The sequence below is a fragment of the Sceloporus undulatus genome, chromosome 2, assembly GCF_019175285.1.
Source record: "Sceloporus undulatus isolate JIND9_A2432 ecotype Alabama chromosome 2, SceUnd_v1.1, whole genome shotgun sequence".
Taxonomy (NCBI): domain Eukaryota; kingdom Metazoa; phylum Chordata; class Lepidosauria; order Squamata; family Phrynosomatidae; genus Sceloporus; species Sceloporus undulatus.
Genome location: NC_056523.1, coordinates 126,446,288 through 126,468,389, shown reverse-complemented (window position 1 = coordinate 126,468,389; position 22,102 = coordinate 126,446,288). Strand labels below are relative to the sequence as shown.

The window sequence follows — 22,102 nt, the reverse complement described above, 5'->3', positions numbered from 1 at the left end:
GTCCTTTGGCCTTGCTCTAATATTGGCCATGGCTAAGAAATGAGACTGAGATTGTCATATTAATTTGTGGTTGTTCTGTGTGGAGTAAAAATGAGTGTTAGCATCAGCAAGAAATGGAGTAGATGCTGTTGCAACATAAAAAAAGGTGATTAATTCTCATTTTACATTGTCAAGAGATACAGAAAATGATTGTGGTGGGAACAATCTTGTATTAGATGCTAATGTATAGCATTCTCTGTGTAATGAAAACTCAGTGATTTCTTTTTATTTCAGGTTACGAGGACTATAATTATGGATATGGATACGGTCAGGATAACTCTGGCAATTATGGGTATGGTATGGCCACTTCAAACTCTTGGGAAATGCCTAATTCAGATACAGACTATAACGCATCCACTGGCACCAGTGCTGATGATGTAATAGGAAAATTTAACCCGCGCTTAGATATGGTATCTCATCTAGAAACTGACACGATGCAAGGAGGACATTATGGCTCAGGTGGAGACAGGTGAGTGTAGAGACAAAAGTGAAATGGTTCAGTAATAGTCATAGACCAGGCTGATTTCTGTTTCTGAAAGGTTTGTTGAGCAAATACTGTGCTGTTGCCTAAAAGGTACTGCCTTTGTTATCTGAGTAATTGTTATGTATCTTGTCTGCAGAGATCCTTGGGGGGGGGGGGGGGCTAGAATGTAAGAAGCTGTGTTTTTCTTTTATTTGAGCTTTGGAAATAAGGTGCTCTCATGTGTCTTTGAGTAAGGAAAGCTTGGTAATATTAATTTGTGAATTGTAATATTTTGAAGTAAGAGTCAGTTTTAGCAACCTTGTTCAGCCTGTGAACATAATGACCAGATGACAATAAAACTGTACTTCAGAATCCCATTGAAATTCAGGGCACATGTGCTTCTGTGGTTATTGAAATTTAAGTTCTTTGGATTTTGTGCCAGCCAACAAAAACAGAAAATTAATAAATAGGGAGTTTATTCGAATGTTTTCTTAGTGTATCTATCACCACCCAAAGTCATTAGTAAGAACTTCAAGCTATGGTTTGCAAATAAGGAAGTACACATTTGGATTATTGAAGTAACGATCTCTTTTTTTTCCTGTCAAACTGGATTCATGGTATAATAAAGGTATTTTTTAAAAAGACAAAAAGAAATACACTCATCCCTCCACATTTGCTGGGATAAGGGGCACAGGACCCCCGTGAATGTAGAAAAAAAGCAAATAACAAAAACACTATGTTTTTACCTGAGAGAACACTTCTCTAGGAATCTCTAGGTCCTCCAGTGCAATTCTGTGGCCAACAGCTGTCAGACATTGACTATAGAACGATGCTGAAGGAGCTACAAATGCCTAGTGGAGTGTTCTCTCTAGGAATCTCTAGGTCCTTCACTGTGACTTTTTGTTAAAGTTGACCATTGAGTTGCTCTGGAGGATCTAGATATTCCTAGAGAGAACATATTAATCAAATCTTTGACTAATCATATCTGCAAAAGCCAAAGCCACGTATGTGGAGAACGAGTGTAATTGCTTCAGTTTTGGAATGCAAGTATTAAAAAATTATTCTTTGAATAATTCTCAAACTGTACTTTTTGGAATTTCTGTATTTGTGGCTAAATTTAATATTTGGTGGCTAAATTTAGTATTTAGTTGACAGAATTTTTTGTAGTCCTGTTTCTAGAGACCTGGTGAAGAGTAGTTGAATTTCAGTAGGATGTATGTATCATTTCTGCTTTGAGATATTTATGCTCATTTATGAGTGTATGAGGAAGACCACCTTCAATCTTTAAGGAAAATTCACTTGCGTAATTTCATGTAGTTTCGTTGAATTGAAGGCATAGTACTTTTAACTGAAGTATTTCTACTGAGCCAAGTTATCCAGAATGGCAAAGCTGCAACTCTGTGTCCACTTCAAAGTCAATGAAATTTATTTCTGAGTGAGCATGTGCTTCTTAGGCTTCTGTTTTGTCATATTGCATGGATGTTAGCCCAGCACTGTTGACTTTCGGTTCAGTTTAACATAGTGAGTCCATTCTGAAAAGCAGAATGCAGGGAAGGATTATATTGGAAGGCAGTTACAACAATGAGCCTTGTATTGTTTCATAAATCGGTGAGAGAATTGTGGGATTGGTAGATGGGATTATTGAGCTTTCCTTAATGATGTTTAGAATGTTTTCTGCTCTCAGTTAGTTTTTGAAGTCTCCTCCTCAGCCATTGTTTCCTTTCCATGTCCTTGCTTCCAGATCTTTCAATCAAAGCATGACAGTTGATTAGTGCACTTGTGCCCAGTGCTGATTTTTTTTAAGTACAGTAAGTTTATTTTGGTCTGTCACAGCAGGCAAAGCAATATGTTGGAATAATGCAGGAACAATGCGGACTTGGTCTTAAAGTGTGTTTCCTCTGTCATGGAGCCAATGTGCTGCTTAACACTTCTTTGACAATATGTATAGCTTAAACTTAAAGTTTCTTTGCAGCTGTGGAGCACACTCATGAAATTGTGCTTGCTCAAAGCTGTCTTTTTAATGTGATAGTTTCAAAGCAAATTATCTAAACTATTAATTATAGTTTTGTGGGCATTCATTATAATGGACAAAATTATCCACATATTTTTCTGCACTGAATTAATAACAAATAATAATGATATTTTTTCTCTCTTGCAATAATAATTGGGGGGAGCTGATCTTTTAAAGTTGCACCTAGGAACTTCTGTTTAACTTAACCTGAATATTAGAAGAGATTGGTGTATAAACCAGTGATAGGCAAAACTTAATTATTTTAAATCCCTGAGATTAAAGGTCAGTCTAATCAGAGTGGTGTGCTTTTTCTTTGATTGACTGAGGCTAAACAGAATTTCTGTTCTATGCTGCCCTTATTGATGATCCTCTCAATGCCCTTCCCCACAGCTGTATTGCACAAAAGAAAACTCATGTTGAGTTAAAACCTCAGCTGAGCTTCTTCTTTTTTTTAATTTCACTGGATCTAGAATTGTTCTGGGGAATGTTTTTTAAATGTAAGATGCTTCTACTGCCGTTTTTTTTGGCAGACTCTTTAACACAGTGCTCTATATGCTACTGACCAGATTCCTTGCTTGCTGTGCAACTCTTTCAGGTATGATACATATGAGTCCTACGACTCAAGGTCTTCACTAAACGACCGTGATCTGTACAGATCCGGCTATGATTACAGTGAGGCTGAACATGACACCGACAATGCCTATGAAGGCCACTATGACAACTCCTATGGGAACCGCAGGGACCAGTACCACAACAGAGCACGTGACAACTTTGGCCACCGGGGTCAGAACTGGGCCAGAGACGGGCGAAATAACAGACCCATGACATCTGCTTATTCTGGGCGCATGGGCGGACAGTGGAATGAACCGCCAGTGCCAATGGGAGGACGGGGCCATGGCCCCAATAGGCCCCCATCCCTTTTCTCCCACAAACTATTCCCTGAATACAACATGTTCCAGGGAATGCGAGGTTTCTCTGGCAACATGCGCTTTGGAGGAGGCGGCATGAAACAACGAATGAGGAGAAACTGGAAAATGTGGGACGCAGATTTTAAAGTAAGTATCCCTATGCAAATTTCCCCTCACTTGTTTTCTATCCCATTTTTTAAAAGTACCAATCAACAAGAGACACTGCTCAGACGCTGTTGCAAAGGAATCTGTTTTATAATTTTCATTGCTTTATTGTAGGAAGCATTTTTCATTTCCGTTTCTGTCATTTATATCTGGCTGTTCTAGAAAAATCTCCTAGGTACGCTATCATATTATCAAAAAGATTAATCACAGGATCTTAGTCATATCTAGGAAGTGTGATCTAGTATTATCTGGGGAAGTTTTGTATGAAGTAGATCAGGAGAGCATGATTGATTCTGATGAAAAAGATAAAGAGTTTAGAAAACGTAGAGTGTGGCATAATGTAAATTGCTGGGTGATAGATTATACTTCTAGTTGAAAGTATATCCCTGTTTGTCTCTCCATAGAAAAAAAGAATAAAGAATGAGCCAACAGCTAATAAGCGAAAACAGGGCAACAGTTCCGATGAACCTGACAGCAAGGCTGCAAAAACTGATGGCTCTGATAACTCTGACTCTGATAATGGTGAGAGCATTATACTGAAGCTTATCTAGAGAGTGTTGAAAGAGAATGTTGTCTTCCATTCACAGTTTCATTTGTCAGTACTGTATTACGACAACAATGTTGATCAAATATTTCAATTGTTTTGTATTATGCATAGTCACCTGTTAACACTGTTCTTTTTAGAAGAGGGTCCTGAAGGAGAAGCTGCTGACAAGGGTTCAAAAAATGTGAGTCTCAATTTAATAATGCCATAATAATATATATGTGCTATAAAGATTCCCTTTACAGTATTTAGAGTATTTATATGCTGCTCTTCATCCACAAAGACTCTCACAGTAGTTTACAATTGTTAATTTGACAGTTCCTTGCCCTCAGGCTTACAGTCTAAAAAGACATGACACAAAAGGAGAAGGGAATGGAAGTGGAGAAGGGGATCAAATCCAGAAGATACTGCAAGTTCTTCTCTTCTTCGAAAGCCACGATGGTAACAGTTAAGATGGAGGGAGGGCCATTCAACTTCCTCTGGGCCTAGGCTAGGTGGAGCTGTGGCTGCCTTTCCTTCTCTCTCTCTCCAAGGCCACGATGGTAGCAGTTAAGATGGGGAGGACCATTCATCTACCTCTGGGCATAGGCATGGTGGCACTGTGGCTGCCTCTCCTTCGAAGGCCAGGAAGGTAGCAGTTAAGCTGATATGATAGGAACAAGGGCTGGGGGGGAAAAATCTCTTTTACCTAGCACAAGGGAGGGTGAACCCTTAGGCTCCACTAGTGTGATCGGGTATGGATGAGTATTTAAAAGACAAAACTGGCTTAAGATACTTCAGTGGGAACAGTCATATTCTCAGTAAGACTGAAGGAACAATCCACAGCACATAGGTTAAGTCCTCATGCCAATCTGGTCAAGACAGGATCACTAAAATTCTAAAACATTGTAACCATTGTTCTCCAGCCCTTTTCTCCTTATTTTTTTTAATTCTTGTCTTGCGAATGATTCAAACATTTTTCTCTCTCTCCCTTCAAATTATTATTTTCTAAGAATCCAATATTTACATTATTAGAGCAGCTAAGTTATCTGATTTGGTAAATAAAAACAGAAAGCAAAAAGGTTTTGAAGAAATTTCTGAGGATAAGAAGGAAAGGCATCAGGCAGAAGGAGATTTAATGGCTTTATCTACTCCCAAGACTGCAAGCAAGTATATTGCGGAGGGTGAAACTAATCGTATGGTTAAAAATTTAAGCCATCAGCCAAGTGAGCTACATGATTCCAAGCAAGGAACAGAGTTGCTGTTTATTTCTTTTGACAAGAGTGAGACAGAAAGCCATTCTCTCCAGTAGTGTATGGTTCTGGGGTCGGGGGGGGGGATGCAAGAGACTGGGCCAATACAAGATGGTAAGGTAGAAAAGGTTAAAAGTAAATTAAAAGCTAAAGCTAAAGCTGTACCTTGTGCGTTTATTAAGCACGGTATAGGTCAATGATGGCAAACGTTTTAGAGACTGAGTGCCCAAACTGCAACCCAAAACTCAATCATATATCGCAAAGTGCCATGTCCCTCTGACTTTCTAGTAGCAAACTCTGTGCTGAGGTGATGGCATGTGTGCCCACAGAGAGGGCTCTAAGTGCACATCTGGCACTCATGCCATTGGTTCACCACCACTGGTATAGGTGGAATTTTTGAGCAGGAGCACTTAAAAGTTTATCAATGAAGGTGTTAATTACTTCAACACAGGGAATTCTTTAGATCAGAGGAGAACAAGTAAGATACCAACAATATTGCAGTGGATACGAGCACAGGCTTTTGAAATTCAAGTACCAGAAATGTTTAAAAAACTAATGGAGAATGAGTGGGAAAGTCCATTATGTATTAAGACTAAATGTTGGGTCTAAAAGGAGTAGATGGAGCAGTTATCAATTCCATGGGTCAGTGCTCCTGTAGGTACCTTTTTTCAAATTTGTCTGTCCTGAGGGAGGAGGATATGATTCTTAAAGATGTAGATGAAAAAATAGGTTTGGCATAGAGGGAGGCCCATGAAGCTTTGGCAGTCAAGGTGATGATAGCATCATCTATGTTTGAAAGGACAGGTATGTTCACAGGTAAATTGTTGTTTAGTGAAAAGGTTCTGGGTAAAGTGGTGTTTAAAGATAAGACAAAAGCAAGCCTAGTAACAACTCAGAAGAAAAAAGTAGAAAACATTATATAAACAAATGTTACTTTTTTTGTAGAGGAAAAACCTATCAAAGACAAAGACATTTCAGGGCTTTTAAATCTCAGTGGATGCCAGTATAAACAGCAATGACAGCAACAGTTCAGAGGTCCAATGGGGTGAAAAGCACAGTACTGATTTTTGTGCAACACTAGTAAGATGGAGGGTTCTTCATTTTGATAATCTATGACACCCTCTAACAGACAAATGGGTATTAGAAACTGTGTCTATAAGTTACAGCATTGAATTTCAGAAAAGACTAAAAGGAAGATTTCTGCCATGACTATATAAAAAATTAATTGAAGAGGGAAATTGTGCAAAATGAGATCAGTCGTTTCTTTAAAATAGCAGCAATTGAAAGGGTACCATATAATGAGGAATTTCAAAGGATTTAGTCTGTTTTTCACTGTCCCCAGATGCAAGGAGGGGCACTGGCCAGTATTAAATCTCAATGGATTTCTCCAGTACAGAAGGTTCAAAATTGAGATTTTCCAAGTGATTTTATACAATATGGACTTAAACAATTGCGTGATATCTTTAGAATTGCTAGAAGTATATTTGTACATACCAGTAAAGCCAAACTACAAAAGATTTTTCCACCTAGAGTACAATGGTCATTACTACCAGTCCAAGACTCTGTCATTTGGATTGGCATTAGTGCCAAGAATGTTTACTAAGGTGTTGGTACCTATAATATCATATCTACTTCAGCATCAGGTTTATCTGTTTTTATATTTGGGTATGACCTCTTGGTAAAAGGAAAGGGCCAAGGGAAGGAAGAGACAGACCACAAAAAAATCCCTGCTTTGTCTAGAAAGACACAGATTCTCGAGAATCTTTGAGATAAATCAGCAACAGCATACAAGAATTATAATACATTTATGTGCCTAAATAGACCCGAAGAAAGGTTGTTTTTCTCTTGGGTGAGAGGAACGAAAGAATAAAAAATGGTTGCAGAGCTAATTCAAAGAAAAATCACTTGGCAAAAGTGCTGAATGTATTAACATCAGCGATTCAATTGATTCTTCGGGAAAGGCTTCATACCAGGTTCCTCCAAAATTTTCTGCAACCACATCAGCTAGTAATAATAAGGGAAATGTATTTCATGTTAACAATCCCCCAGAATATTCTAAAGGATCAGATGTGGTGGTGGAAAACTGAGGTTATCAACAAGGGAAACCCTTTTGTCCCTAAGAAATAATAACAACAATTTTATTTTTATCTTGCCTCTCTGCCAGAAGATAATCAAGGTGGCTTACAATAAAAAGTCCATACAATATAACAACAATATCCCAATTGTTTTTTGTGGTTTTTTTGGGCTATGTGGCCATGTTCTAGAAGAGTTTATTCCTGACATTTCACCTGTATCTGTGACTGGCATCTTCAGAGATTTATTCTCTCTCTCCCCTAAAACATCAATTAAACACATTTAACTTTTAAAATATTCCATTAAAAAAAGTATTGATGATGACAAATGTCAGTCTTTTGACGGGGGGGGGGGGCACTCTAGAGGTCATTACATGCAGGCCAAGTGGACTATTTCAAAGTCAGTTCAACATCAAGCTGTTGTAAATTAAAGCTATAACACTGGCATTGTTCATTTTGTCTCACTGATAAGGAATCGGAATGTGCAGGTTTGCACAGACAATTTAATAGTGAAATCTTATGCAACCAGGGAGGTACCCATTCTAAATCTAAATCAAAGCACCTCCAACAGATGTCCATCCAGCCTCTGTTTAAAGACCTCCAAGGAAGGAAACTCCGCTACATTCCGAGGGAGTTTGTTCCACTGTTGAACACCCCTTATTGTCAGGAAGTTCCTCCTAATGTTGAGGTGGAATCTCTTTTCCTGGAGCTTGCATCCGTTGCTCCGGGTCCTAGTCGGAGCAAAAAACAAGCTAGCTTCCTCCTCAATATGTCATCTCTTCAAATATTTAAACAGGGCTATCATATCATCCCTTAACCTTCTCTTCTCCAGGTAAACATCCCCAGCTCCCTAAGTCGTTCCTCATAGGACATGGTTTCCAGACCCTTCACCATTTTAGTCTCCCTCCTTTGGACACGCTCCCGTTTTTCAACATCCTTTTTAAATTGTGGTGCCCAAAACTGGACACAGAATTCCAGGTGGGGCCTGACCAGAGCAGAATAGAGTGGAACTATTACTTCCCTTGATCTAGAGACTATACTTCTATTGATGCAGCCTAAAATCGTATTGGCTTTGTTAGCTGCCGCATTGCACTGTTGACTCATGTTCAATTTGTGGTCTACTTGGACTCCCAGATCCCTTTCACATATAGTTTCATTCAGCCAGGTGTCTCCCATCCTATATCTGTGCATTTCATTTTTCTGCCCTAAGTGCAGTACCTCACATTTCTCCGTGTCAGACTAACTGGACGATAATTGTTGGGATCCTCTTTTTTCCCCTTTTTGAAGATGGGGACAACGTTTGCCCTCCTCCAGTCTGCTGGCACTTCTCCTGTTCTCCAGGAGTTCTCAAAGATTATTGCCAATGGCTCCCATATTACATTAGCCAGGTCTTTTAATACTCTTGGATGTAGTTCATTAGGTCCTGGAGATTTATTTTCATTTAGATTAACCAGGTATTCCTGTACTATCTCTTTACTTATTCTGTGCTGAATTTCCCCTGTTCTGTCCTCTGCTCCATTATCCTCAGGTTGAGCACCCTTTTCCTTTTTAGAGAAATCTGAGGCAAAGAAGGTGTTGAGTAATTCTGCCTTTTCTCTGTCTTCTGTTAGCATTTTGCCATCTTCTCCACGCAGTGGCCCTACCGTTTCCTCCTTCTTCCTTTTACTGCAGACATACCTCAAAAAGCCCTTTTTGTTGTTCTTAGCCTCTCTAGCAAGCCTGAGTTCCTTCTGCGCTTTAGCTATTCTGACTTTACCCCTACACGTGCTTGCTAATTGTTTGAATTCCTCTTTGGTGATTTCCCTATTTTTCCATTTCTTATACATGTTCTGCTTAAAACTTAGCTCAGTTGAAAGTTCCTTAGTCATCCTTCCAGAACTTTTGTAATGGAGCTTTTAATTTCTGGAAGGAATTCCGAAGTAAAAAGATTTATTTCAACAGATGGAACTCCAGATGCTACAAACACAGGATGATGGTGTGGCCAAAGGCAATGTTATACACCCTGTCTGTTACCGATTTTCCAAAGAGTTCTGATGAAGATATTGCAGGAAAAGGTGAATGTGATTCTTATAGCTCCTTATTAGCCTGACAGGCCATGGTTCTCACAGCTTATGCGAATGTCAAAGGAGGCCCTATTTCATTTACGACAGGAAAAGGATATACTTCTGTAAAGACAAATAACAGATCCCAATCCAGAAGTAAGCTGCATGGAATTTGAAAGGAGAAAATAAGAAAGTCCGGGTTACTCTGAATCAATAATAAATGCCATATAAAATTTAAAAAGAAAATCAATGCAGTGTATTTATGAGAATATGTGGAAAACATTTGGAAAATTCGATGTTGAAAGAGGATGAATCTGTTAAAAACATTTTGGCCTTTCTGCAGGATGGTTTAGAGATAAGGCTAAGGCTAAACATCTTTTAAAAGGCAATTGTTAGCCCTATTTTCTGTATTAGCAGAATTGGAGAAATTGTTGTCTTTGCATTCCCACATTAAAATATTTCTCAAACAAGGCAACCTTAAGTTCTCCACCAACAGTGTATAGATTTCTCTTTGGACTCAATTTTAGTTTTAAAATTTTTGATGAGAAGTCCTTTTGATCCTTTAAGAGAACCTTCCCTATTGTTTAAGGTGCTGGTTTTAGTTACCATTAACATTGGCACACTGAGTTTCAGAGCTCACTTTTCTAGCCATAAATCCAACTCTGTAGATTTGAGGATGCCCCTTGATTATAGATCCAACTTTTAGGCCAAAATGTCAGCGAAAGCAAGTAGTCAGATGTGAGACTTTCCCACATTCTGTCTAAATCCAGGCCATTCACTTGAAAGTAAGCGGCATTCATTAGACATCAGAAGAGCTGTAAAAACTTATTTGGAAAGAAAAAGTAATTTAGAAGAACAGAAGCATTGTTTGTATCTTTTAATCCAAGGACTTTAGGCCCCATGGCTTCTAAGCAGTTGCAGTCCAGATGATTGAAAGGCTGCATCAGTCACTGTTACAATATGCAAAACAATTCCTAGACCACAGTATGTCTTGGCACATTCTGCCAAATCTATGGTGTCAACAACACCAACTTATAGAGTGGCAGCTTCAACTGAGATGTTTGCAAGGCTGTGTGAAAAGAGCCGTCGCTTTTTGTGAGACATTACAAGGTAGACAAAGTCAGCTAGTCAAGGAACTCAGTGCTTTAGGCTGTATTATTATTATGATAAACCTTTATTTATAAAGCGCTGTAAATTTACACAGCGCTGTACATACAATCTTTTAGTCAGATGGTTCCCTGCCCTCAGGCTTACAATCTAAAAAGACACGACACAAAAGGAGAAGGGAGTGGTGGTGGGGAATAGGGTAGTAAGTGTACATGCTAATTAGCCTCTCCCCTAGGATGGTGGCTTTGGGTGTATCCCACGTGTTGTGGGTTGTTCTTTCAGCCTTCATAAAGTAACCATTCCAGGGATTTCAGCCACTCATACTGCAGTAAGAAAGATCATTGCTGAAATTGTTTGTACTTTGCTGTCCTTTAATGGCTCTTAAAACACAAGGATCGTACTAAAAGTCATGCCTGTGAGGTCATAACTTTATAATTAAAAACATGAGACATAACCAGCTATATAAATCTATAAAGTAACTATTTACAGCATGGTACTGTTCAAAGTAGTCTCCACCAATGGCAGTGCTTTTGTGCCACCTTTGAACCCGCTCATCAAATCCACCTTAGAAAAACTCTTTTAGGCACTCACTGGTCTATTGTCTGATAGTGTCTTCCACTTGGCCTACATCATCAAAGCACTGTCCCCTGAAGGCTTTGCTTCAACCAATCAAATAAGTGAATGTCTTAGGGTGCCATATTGGGGCTGGAAGGTGGATATGGCACCACTGACCATCCTGTCCCATTTATGTAAGAATCTGATGTTGCCAAGGAAGTACGGAGTTGTGTCTTATCATGGTGTATCTGGATTATTTTCATCTATTTCCATGGTCTCCTCAAAGTTTCTGGAATGATGCAATATCGTGGTTGCAATTTATTGTTGTCCCATGCTCAGAGAAATCAAGCAAAATCACTCCCTTGCCATCCCAGAAGACATTCACCATAAACTTCTGTCCTGAGTGCTTGGTTTTGAATTTCTTCTAGGGGACATGGTTTGCCACCATTTGTGGTTTGATTCTTAATCTCTGGGTCATACAGGTATGCCCAGATCTCATCACCGGTGCGAACACTCCCAAAAAAAGGTGTCCTTGTGGTCTTTAAATATTGCTAAAATTTCTGAACACACATGCGGTTGCCTGTCTTTCAAATCAGCTGTTAATTGATGAGGAACCTACTTGGCACACACTTTTCTGTATCCAAGGTTCTTGATAATCTGCTTGACAGCACTGTGACCACAGCCAATTTTTTCAGTAATCTCTTGGACAGTCATATGCTGGTCTGTGTGAATCATGTCCACCCTGTTTTGATTTTCTCAGTGACTGCAGTCTATGGTCTTCCACTGTGTGGTTTGTCTTCAACGCCAGCTTTGACATTTTAAAAACTTTCCCACACATCTTCACACATTACTGTCATCAATTTTTACCTCATCGTACACATTTCTGAGCCTTCTGTACATATCAGCAGCAGTACATTCTTCTTTGGTCAAGAACTTAGTGACTGCTCTTTATTGTTGCTTTGTATCCTGGTTATGCAATGCCTAAAAATGGAGAAATTATGTCAGTCATGCAGTAGGAATCACTCTATCTGGTGGTATAATAGCATTACATTTGGAGTAATAGTCTTAGAGAAGATGGCACACAGGCATTACTTTCAGTACAACCCCCATATGTTGCTTGAGGCAACTCCCTCCCAATCCTTCATAATAGGCCTGTATATTCTGGATGCACTGGCAGACATGAGAGGATATATCTGATAAAAGAATTATAGCTATTTTTCCCAGTTGATTTAACAGTTTAAAGCAGTGGTGGCGACCCTATAGCACGTGTGCCAGAGAGGGCACTCAGAGCCCTCTCTGTGGGCATGCTTGCTGTTGTGTTTGCCAGAGTTTGTTACTAAAAGCCAGGGAAACATGGCACTTTGCCATGAATAAGTGGGTTTTAGGTTGCACTTTGGGCACTCGGTTTCTGAAAGGTTCGCCATCACTGGTTTAAAGGATACGTGCAGTACAACAGGCAATACCTGCCAAGCAGTTGTTATCTTAACATCCCATTTTCATAGTCACGATTTTTGGAAAGACCACTAGTTGGAGTTCTTGACCATAAAAATTAAAAAAGGAAGGAATCTAGTATAGTTTTACTGAACTATAGACAATTGCAGGTGCTACCCTTCCATTGGTCCTCCAGGTGTTTTGGATATCCGATCCCAGAATTCCTGGCTGTTGGCCAAGGTGTCGGGCTCCTGCGAGTTGGAAGTCCAAAACACCTGGAGGACTAAAGTTTGGGAATCACCGCTTTAATGCTATGTAGGTCTTAAGGTGAGTACGTAAAGGCCAGGAAAACTAAGTCCTTAAATTAACCAAAGAACTTTGTGATATTAATCATGAATATTCAGCCAGTATCTTATAAATAAAGAGTAGGATTATTAGATTTTGAAGCTTTCAGTATTACACAGGTTTTTTTTTTCTTTTTTGGTGCAGACAGAAGATCTTAATGATAATATTGGCCTGGTACAGACAGGCCCTTTGCATGCTAGCACGTCATGGATGCGCCGCAGCTGTGTAGTGCTGTATAGACAGCGTGTGCAGCAGTGACATTGCAGCTGCGATGTCACCATGCCATCTTTGGGGCTTTGCAGCGGCGCAGTGACACCACAAAAAGAAACTCCTTCCGGGTGCTTCTTTTTTGCTGCACTGCGGCGCTCCTGTGGAGCAAAGAAAGGTGCCGGAGAGGCACCTCTTTTTGGCGCACTGTACTGTACCATATAATTGCACCCTAATAAACTGTTACACTAGTAAATGGTAATACTTTGCTATGTTGAACAGTGGCTGGTTTTTTTTTGGGGGGGGGGTTGGTTGGTCAAAGCCCAGAGTCATTGTGTAGACAACAACACTTTTTGACTCTTATCTGTTATAATTACTTAAATAGTGCTTATAGCAAAATATTTTAAATAAGTATACATCAGTAAAATATAAAAATATATGCAATACACACCTTAACATACAGCCTTTATGTAGATAGTGAAATAGATGTTAGATTAGACTAAACACAAAAAGTTTGTATAAATGAGCATGAAGTGCCTAAAAGGAAGAATATTTGGAGTATGTCAAATTTCTGAAATTTTGAAACAAAAATTTTAAAATGTTGACATAATCTAAAGCTTCCTTTCAGAAATGTGACCTAGGCTGTAAATTTATATAGCATTATCCTCTGTGTCCTTAATTATATTGTAGGAAGGAGAGGGAGAAGGTGGTGAAGATGAAGAAAGGAAAGGAGACTCTGAAAAAGGCAAGTCTAAATATCCATATGTTCTGTGCAGTTAGCAAGACAACTTGTTTCTTGGGTGTCTGTACATTATTATAGAAGGTTTTGGTTGCTGGAGCCTTAATAAATACCATGCATTTAGCATTTACATGCTGGTGAAAATCTGAGCTAACAAGTTTGTTAGTTAAATTTCTTCTACATGGTCTCTGTGAATCACACAAATGGGTTATTATGCGACTGCACAAGAATGCTCGGAAACTTCTAGAATCTCTGGGCAAAAGTTAGTTTGCAACTTTCTGCAACTTTTTGGCGGTAGCTCCGTCCACTCCATTCATTCTTCCGCTCTTAGCAGCTTGAGGAACTTCGCTAGCTTGGTTAAACCTTGCTATCAGCTTTTAGGATTGGAATCTCTGGACTCTTGACCAACTGAACCATTCTTTGACCTCTCTCACGGACTATCCAGAGACCTTGTTGTTATTTCAACGGCTTGATCACAGTATTTCCGACTTCCCCTTTCAACCATGGCCTCCTTTAAGAGATGCACCAAGTGCGGGTTCAAAATCCCCATGTCATATGAACATGATAAGAGCGTCCTCTGTTTAGGGGACACACTTATCCCCAGGGATTGCCCCCATTGTAAGGCCATGACTACTCAGGCCTTGAAGAACCTCAACCAAAAACAGAAGGCTTCTCTTTATGAAAAAGTCCTTCAACCGTCTTCGTCCTCCTCAGCAGCTCATCTTCTAGAGACTGCTACACACAGCCGTCCACATTGGTGGCCCCTAATGACAAATCCCTCAGATGGTGGAAGGATCTGTCAGCAGATGTCCCTAAACTTTCCGAGAGGAAGGATGGAGATAAGCAGAAATCCTCTAAATCTTGCCGGACGGAACAGGACTCTAGGCAAGCCAGATCTGCCTCCCCTGTGGCAAAATCCCGCCGTAAGGGACCTCCAAGCACGGTTTTGGTGCCTCCATCAGACTCGAGGCCCACTGCCACCTCAACCTCTATTGTGGCTCCGGCCTCCATCCTGGTCCTCTTGGAACCGAGAGTACTCCTGTCTAGTCATCTGTCCCTCTAGGACGACGACCTACAGATTGTTGACCTGGATCACAGCTCTGAATCCGAGGGAGAAATTCCTGACTCTGACCCTCCAATCCCTCCTTAGAAGGTGAGGTCTTGGTCCCATTCCCCTCGGAAAGTGAGGTCTTGGTCCCGTTCCCCTCCGCACAGAGACCGGGCTGATCTTGGAACAGAAGCCAATTAGGCTCAAGCCCATGATCATCCTGACCGTGATCTCTTCACTCTTACCCTGATCTGGTCTATGACCACCAGACCAGGCAATACTTCTTGCCTGTAGACGCCACACATCTCCGTCTCAACTTGCCAGATCCAACCAGAGGGATGCCTTCATCTCAAAGCGTTCGGAAGACTTGCAAAGACAGCGCCAGACTCCCCAGAAGCTAGCTTTCTCTGGGTTTCTGTGCTCCCCCAACCGCCATCTAAGCCAATCCCGCTCTAGATCTCATTCTCTCTCCCCCACGCCTGCCTTGGAGGTTGACTCTCCACTGACATTTGGCGAACCCAGTGCCCCATCCCCTACGGGTGATGTCAAGTCCTTTTCTGACAGGATCATCCGGATGGCTGACGCTTTGGGCCTGGAGGTCGCCCATACTGATGACCCCGTAGAGTGGTGAATTCATGGCTACTCTCCAGTTCCTCCCTCTCTGGCCTTCCTTCCATCTCTGGAGAAGATTGCCAAGAGATCTTAGAACACTCCTGCTATGATCGCGTCCACGTCACGTAAAATAGAAAACCTTTATAGAGTGACACTATCGGGGCCAGCTTGGCTCTTTCAGCATCCAAAGCCCATCTCTGCCATTGTTGAAGGTTCTCAGACAGCCTTCTCCCCCCATCCATCTTCTTCCCCGATAGACAAAGAAAGCAAGAAGATTGACAGTCTGGCCAAAAAGTTTTATGCCTTTGCAGCCCTGGACATGAAAATAGCCAATTATGCCGCATGCATGAGGGCCTATATTCAACTCCTGATGGAGAAAATGGACCTGACCATCAGTGAACTCCCTGATGACAAGAAGAGGATCGTGACTGCCCAGCGCAACAAAGCTCATCTGGTTGGAGGGCAGCAGATTATTTCTGCCACACACTCTACAGTCTGTGCATCCAAAGTCTTGTCGGGATCCATTGCTGAGAGATGCTATGCCTGGCTTCGCTCCTCAGACCTGACTCCACAGGCCAGATCGGCCCTTGAAGATATTGAAGATATGTCCTTCGATAACTCTGGCTTAAGAAACTGATGAAAAGTTGAACTTTCGCTACAGGATGAAGGCAACTGCATGTCCTCTTCCTCTGGCATGTCTTCTTCCTCTGCAAGGTCACCACGTCAGGGATACGGGCCCCAGCAACCTTGGTACCTTCCAAACCAACATTGGTACCAGCAACAGGAGCACCAATACCAGGCTCAAGACAGATCCTCTCACTGCCGGCCTTCCCAGTCCCCTTCGGCCTCCTCCAATCGGCGTCAACCTTCTCAGCCTAGATACCAGCAAGGCTACAAGAAGAAAGACACCCAAGGCAAGAAAAGATTCTGAAGTGTTCCTGCACACTCCGTCACTATTTTTGGTGATAGATTGAAGCCTTTCTTTAACACCTGGGCTTCTATCACATCTGACTCCTGGGCCTTAAATATCGTCCATAGGGGTTATGCCCTTGAGTTCAAACAGCTCTCGCCTACCAGAGCTATTCTCTCTACACTCCCTTCAGACACCCTTCTCGACAAAGTGCGCACACTTTTGGAAAAGGGCTCCATCAAGCCTGTAGACCCCTCCTGGGCTCAATACTGCTTTTTTTCTAGTCACTCCTTTCCAACAAGGTAGTACTTTTACTGACAGACAATACCACCGTCATGTACTGTCAGCGCAACTGCTGGGGTCCAACAACCACTGTCAGCAACTCCAACGAGTCCTGGGGTTAAATCAGACCCTTGTAGCAGAGCTGGCAATTTCCAGAAGCTGAAGCGTGGCTCCAAAGTCCAATTGGGATGATAGCAACTGGATGTCTTCCAGGAACTGCAGCAATGCAGGAACCTCTGGGGACACACAGCAAACTGATGCTGTAGCTTCTTCTGATAAACCACCAAAGAAACAAAGTCCCCAAAGTGCTCTTTATTTACAGTGCTATTATACAAAACTGGATCTCTAAAACTCCAAAACATACCAATCCAACTCCTCCTTCAAACCCACAAGCTATCCCTTGCAACCCTGGGTTTATATAGACTCCAGACCATGTGGTCTCCCAAACCCAGTGAGTTCCTGTGTATAACCATGACAAGTGTCCCCTGTGCAATCCAGACACATGGTTTCATCATCCATGGCTACGTGCACCTAGACACTGAAGTGTCCTTGAGCCAATGAGCATCAGCTGTGCTAATCAACCTTGCCCTTCTGCTGAATGCTCATGGTCAAACACACACACATCAAGCATTTCCCTGTGTGCTGTGTTTTAACCCTTAAATCCCTGACATGTACTACCTCAACAAACAAGGCGGCACAAGGTCTCAGACACTGCTGGACATCACTCTCAGAATCTGGGACTGGTGTATCAACCACAAGATTCTCCTTCAATGCATACACCTTCCTGGAGACGAAAACGATCTAGCAGACCAGCTCAGCAGGTCTTCCAACACATGCCACGAATAGCGACTCCACCCGGACGTAGTTGCCCATCTTTTCCAATTTTGGGGTCAGCCAACAATCAACATTTTTTCTCACCTCTTGAATGCTCACTGTCCAAAATTTTGCTCTCGAACCCATGCCACGGGTTCGCTAGGAGATGCCTTTCAACTCAAATGGATGCAAGAGTTTCTCTACGCATTCCCTCCTTTTCCTTTCATCACAAGGGTAGTGGCAAAGATGACATTGGACCATTCCGACGCGATCCTGGTCACCCCATGGTGGCCGAGGCAGTCCTGGTTCACTCCTCTACTGCACCTCTCCCAGTTCCGCCCTGACCTTCTATCTTTGCACGACCGTCTCGTCCTCCATCCAGACATGGAGACTCTCCCATTGGTGGCATGGAGGATTCTATGCTGGCATCCCTACCTGATAACATTAAAGATGTTCTTTTGGCATCCCAGAAGCCCTCAACACAGAAGTCTTACCGGTATAAATGGGATAAATTTCTTGCCTATCTTGAAGACATGGACATTTCTCCATCCCAGGCATTGATCCCGACAGTTCTGGAGTTCGTAATGTCCCTAGCAGATGCTGGTCTCTGCCTGAACTCTACCAAGTGTTACCTGTGAGCCATCTGCTCCCATTACCACTTTGAGGGCAAGCCTTCTCTCTTTAAGGATCCCCTCGTAAAGAGATTCCTCAGGGGATTCAACAACCTTCATCCCCCATCCTCCATACCGACACTGGCATGGAGCCTGGACCTTGTCCTTTCCTGCTTGGCATCCAAGCCCTTCAAGCCCATGGCCACTATAGACTTGAGATTGCTTACCTGGAAAACAGCTTTCCTTGTAGCCATCACCTCCGCTCGCTGAGCGAGTGAACTATGTGCCTTACGTGTGGACCAACCTTACCTCAGTTTTCACAGGGACAAGGTAGTTCTCCGCACCGATATCACATTCTTGTCGAAGGTGGTGTTGGCCTTCCACATGAACCAAGACGTTGTTTTGCCAACCCTGGCCCCAAACCTGACCACTGATACTGAGCACCAACTCCATGCGTTGGACCTTCTGAGGGCATTGGTCTTCTACCTGGACAGGACTTTGGGTTCAAGGCATTCCGAGTGGCTGTTCGTGTGCTACTTGGAGGACAAAAAGGGACTGCCTGTGACGGCGCAGAGGTTCTCCAAATGGGTGGCCAACACCATCCACCTCTACTATGAACTATCAGATAGACCTATTCCAGCTTGGGTTCAGGCCCATGCAACGCGGGCGGTAGCTGCATCCTCCGCCTTTTTGACCGGAATTTCCTTGGAGGATGTTTGTAGGGCTGTTGTCTGGTCCCAGCCATTGACTTTCATTAAACATTACAGGCTGGACACCAGAGCCAGACAAGATGCAGCTTTCTGGTTTGCATTGCCTATTTACGGTCCATTTGCAAGTTGACAAATGACATTGACAAGTGTTTTTGTTCTGCATATTTCTTTATTGTCATTAATAAATCCAACTGTTTCAACTTTACAAACTGTGTCATGATACTCCCTCCTCCACTGACCCAAGCTTGTCAGTCTATCCCATTTGTGTGATTTGCAGAGACCACGAAGGAGAAGAACAGGTTGCTCACCTGTAACAGTGTTTCTTCGAGTGGTCATCTGCAAATTCACACAAACCCGCCCATCCATCCCCTCAGTGTCCTGCTCATTTGCTAGCGTTGCTGTCCCACTTTACACAGCTCATTTGGAACCAGAGAAGAGCAGGACCGTTAGGGGCTATATATGGAGTGGGCGGAGCTACTGCCAAAAAGTTGTAGAAAGTTGCAAACTAACTTTTGCTCAGAGATTCTAGAAGTTTCCGAGCATTGCTACGCAGGTGCACAATAACCCATTTTTGTGAATTCACAGATGACCACTCGAAGAAACACCGTTACAGGTGAGTAACCTGTTCTTACCACACATATCTTTTACATATGAAGTAGTGAGGAGTTGGGAAAATGATAACTAACAGTTTTTAAAACTATTTCCAGTACAGTAGTAAATGCAACAGTCTATGTTTCCTGCATTTAAAACAAACATGCTAAATCCAATAACATAAACTGCAACTTGGACTTTGCCCTTCACTCATAATCATAAGGATACTTATTTAATATGCAATTTTTTTTCTGCTTATTTCGTGAGGAGGGCCTAACTTTTCATTTTCCAATATGAAGAATTTTTCTTGAGCAGACCAACAGCATTACACGCCTATATGTTTACTTTCATGTCTTTGAAAACTTCTCTGATGCAATTGCGCTTCTGATTAGACATCAGGAGACTACCACTGTATGTGAAGTATGGCATGTCCAGGGTAGTGAGACTTATAGCCTAGTGTCTACTTAAGGAGGATCTGTAAGTAAATATCTGTTTAAAACAGTGGTTTTATTACATATAGGTGCTCTGACAATTCAAGAAGAGATCAGTCAGATAAAGCGCAAATTACAAGCTGGAAAGAAAACTCAAGAGAGGCAAAAAAAAAGATACCGTGATCGGATGGTAGAAAGGTATGTCTCTTCTCTAGAAGTCTTGGAGTAGTAGCTAGAATACTTTTGTGATAGTAGCTAGAATACTTTCACAAAATTATTGATGGCATTGTAATTAAGAATTAATCATTTAAAAAGAAATGAACTAGTGCCCTTCTAGCTTCTCAGTGAAATTGTGTAATGTTTGGTAGATCAGATGCAGGGCTGGAGCAAGGCTAATGAACCCATGGCTATTTATGGTTGGTGTAAAAAAAAAACTGAGAAGAAGACTTTAGTATTGTCTGATGAAACACATCTAAAATCCACAAAAAAGTGGTGCCTTTATTCAAACAACCAAAATGCACAAAATATATGATGCAAGGCTTCGAAGCTCCACTGGTTTCTTCATCAAACAAAGTTTTGAATATGTTTCCTGGATGTGAAGATACCGTTTATATTCAACTATAAATCAACGTCAAGTATAAGTCAAGGGCAGGTTTTGAGGCCAAAATTATGGATTTTCATATGACCCCGTGGATAAGTCAAGGGTAAAATTTAGGGGCATGTAACAGAGGCTATTAAGGATGAAGCAGTGGAAAACAGTGCCAAGGTGCTTACAAAATTCTGGTAAGCATAACTGTGTTCATAGTAAAAGCTGGATGGATGGAAGAATAGTGGAGTCAGTGCTTCCAGGACAGAATATACTCTTGCCTTTCACCAGGGCATGGTTCTTTTTTAAATTGGAGTTAAAATACAGTACTTATAGTTACCCATAGATAAATCAATTTGGGGGGTTTGAGGTCAGTTTTTTTACTAAAATGTCTAGACTTATACATGAATATGTACAGTACTACATTTTAGCCACTACAATGAATCCTAAAGACAGAATCAATAGACTGGGACTCTACTATTTGTGGTTTCTAACTCCAACAAAGGTAAAACATTTTTTTAAAAAAGTTGGGACTACATTTGTCATGTTTACCAAAACAACCAAAATTTTCCTAATGCAAAACCATAGGCACTTCTCTTGAGAGATTGCAATGTTCTCTTTCTAATAAAGGGGGCTGTGACCTCACAAAGGACAGAGACATCTTCGATCTTAGAAGAAGTACCTTTTTGTATTGCTAATGGAATTAAAAAATTATCTCCTTGACTTAGGAACGCATTGTTCTCAGTGCCACATGGCCAGAAGGAGGAGGGTTCTGTTTGCATAGATATCTGACGACAGAACAACACAACAGCATCTTGAGAACATGCAAGCCTGTGACTAACATCGCTATTTTCTATTATTTTTTTTATACCTTTGCCTAATGGAGAATCCAGTAGAGCTCCAAAAGCTTGCATCATGTATTTCGTGCATTTTGGTTGGCTTAATAAACATAACATTGTTTTGTGGGTTTTGGATATTATTGTATTTTGCTGTGTGGCAACACGGCTGCCCCTGAATATTTTTGCATAGAATATAATGTGGAAATTTTCAATGACGGCTTTGTCCTCCACATATAACAAATCTCTATAGTCAAGTGTTTTTTTTCCCCATTTGATATGCTTTAACAGGATTCAGTTTGTATGCTCATTGTGCAAATATCGTACTTTCTATGAGGATGAGATGACCAATCATTTAGAGAGCAAATTTCACAAAGAACATTTTACTTTTGTTGGAACCAAGCTGCCCCAACAGACAGCAGATTTCCTTCAGGTGAGCTTGTTATTTTCTTTCTGATGTTGCCTTCTGATTTTCTTAAAAGGCTAACATAAACCACAAAATAGTGGGCTTTGGGGCGAAGCAGACTGGCAGCTGGGAGCGGCCTCTGCCCTCTCCAGCCCCAATCAGCACAGGACCGCAGTGACTGGACGGCACAGTCCTGAACCCAGCTTCTGGCAGGAGTGACTTTTTGCCACTCCTTTTTGTGCTGGGTTTTCCAAATCCACATGGCTTATGGCCATTTTGGGGGCATGCATCGTCTGCACACCCTGCCCCCAACAGGGCCTAAAGCCGGCGCCTTTTGCCTATCTGCTCCAGGCCTAGGTTGTACATTTTCCCATACCTCTGTGTGAGTCAGTTCTGAAATGTTTTA

At 41.5% G+C, this 22,102-nt stretch overlaps 1 protein-coding gene across 2 annotated transcripts in view; it reads left to right on the top strand.

Moving 5' to 3' along the window:
- The window catches only part of AKAP8L (A-kinase anchoring protein 8 like), a 55,636-nt gene that overhangs the window by 14,625 nt on the left and 18,909 nt on the right, over positions 1 to 22,102 (top strand). The window contains exons 4-10 of one of the 2 annotated variants that reach the window (XM_042451182.1): positions 274 to 331; positions 3,109 to 3,568; positions 3,991 to 4,108; positions 4,271 to 4,314; positions 13,812 to 13,866; positions 19,958 to 20,066; positions 21,582 to 21,723. In XM_042451182.1, the coding sequence (XP_042307116.1) occupies positions 274 to 331; positions 3,109 to 3,568; positions 3,991 to 4,108; positions 4,271 to 4,314; positions 13,812 to 13,866; positions 19,958 to 20,066; positions 21,582 to 21,723 (986 nt within the window). Of the gene's footprint in view, positions 1 to 273; positions 509 to 3,108; positions 3,569 to 3,990; positions 4,109 to 4,270; positions 4,315 to 13,811; positions 13,867 to 19,957; positions 20,067 to 21,581; positions 21,724 to 22,102 lie in introns of both variants that reach the window. The other variant, XM_042451181.1, reaches the window with a different exon arrangement.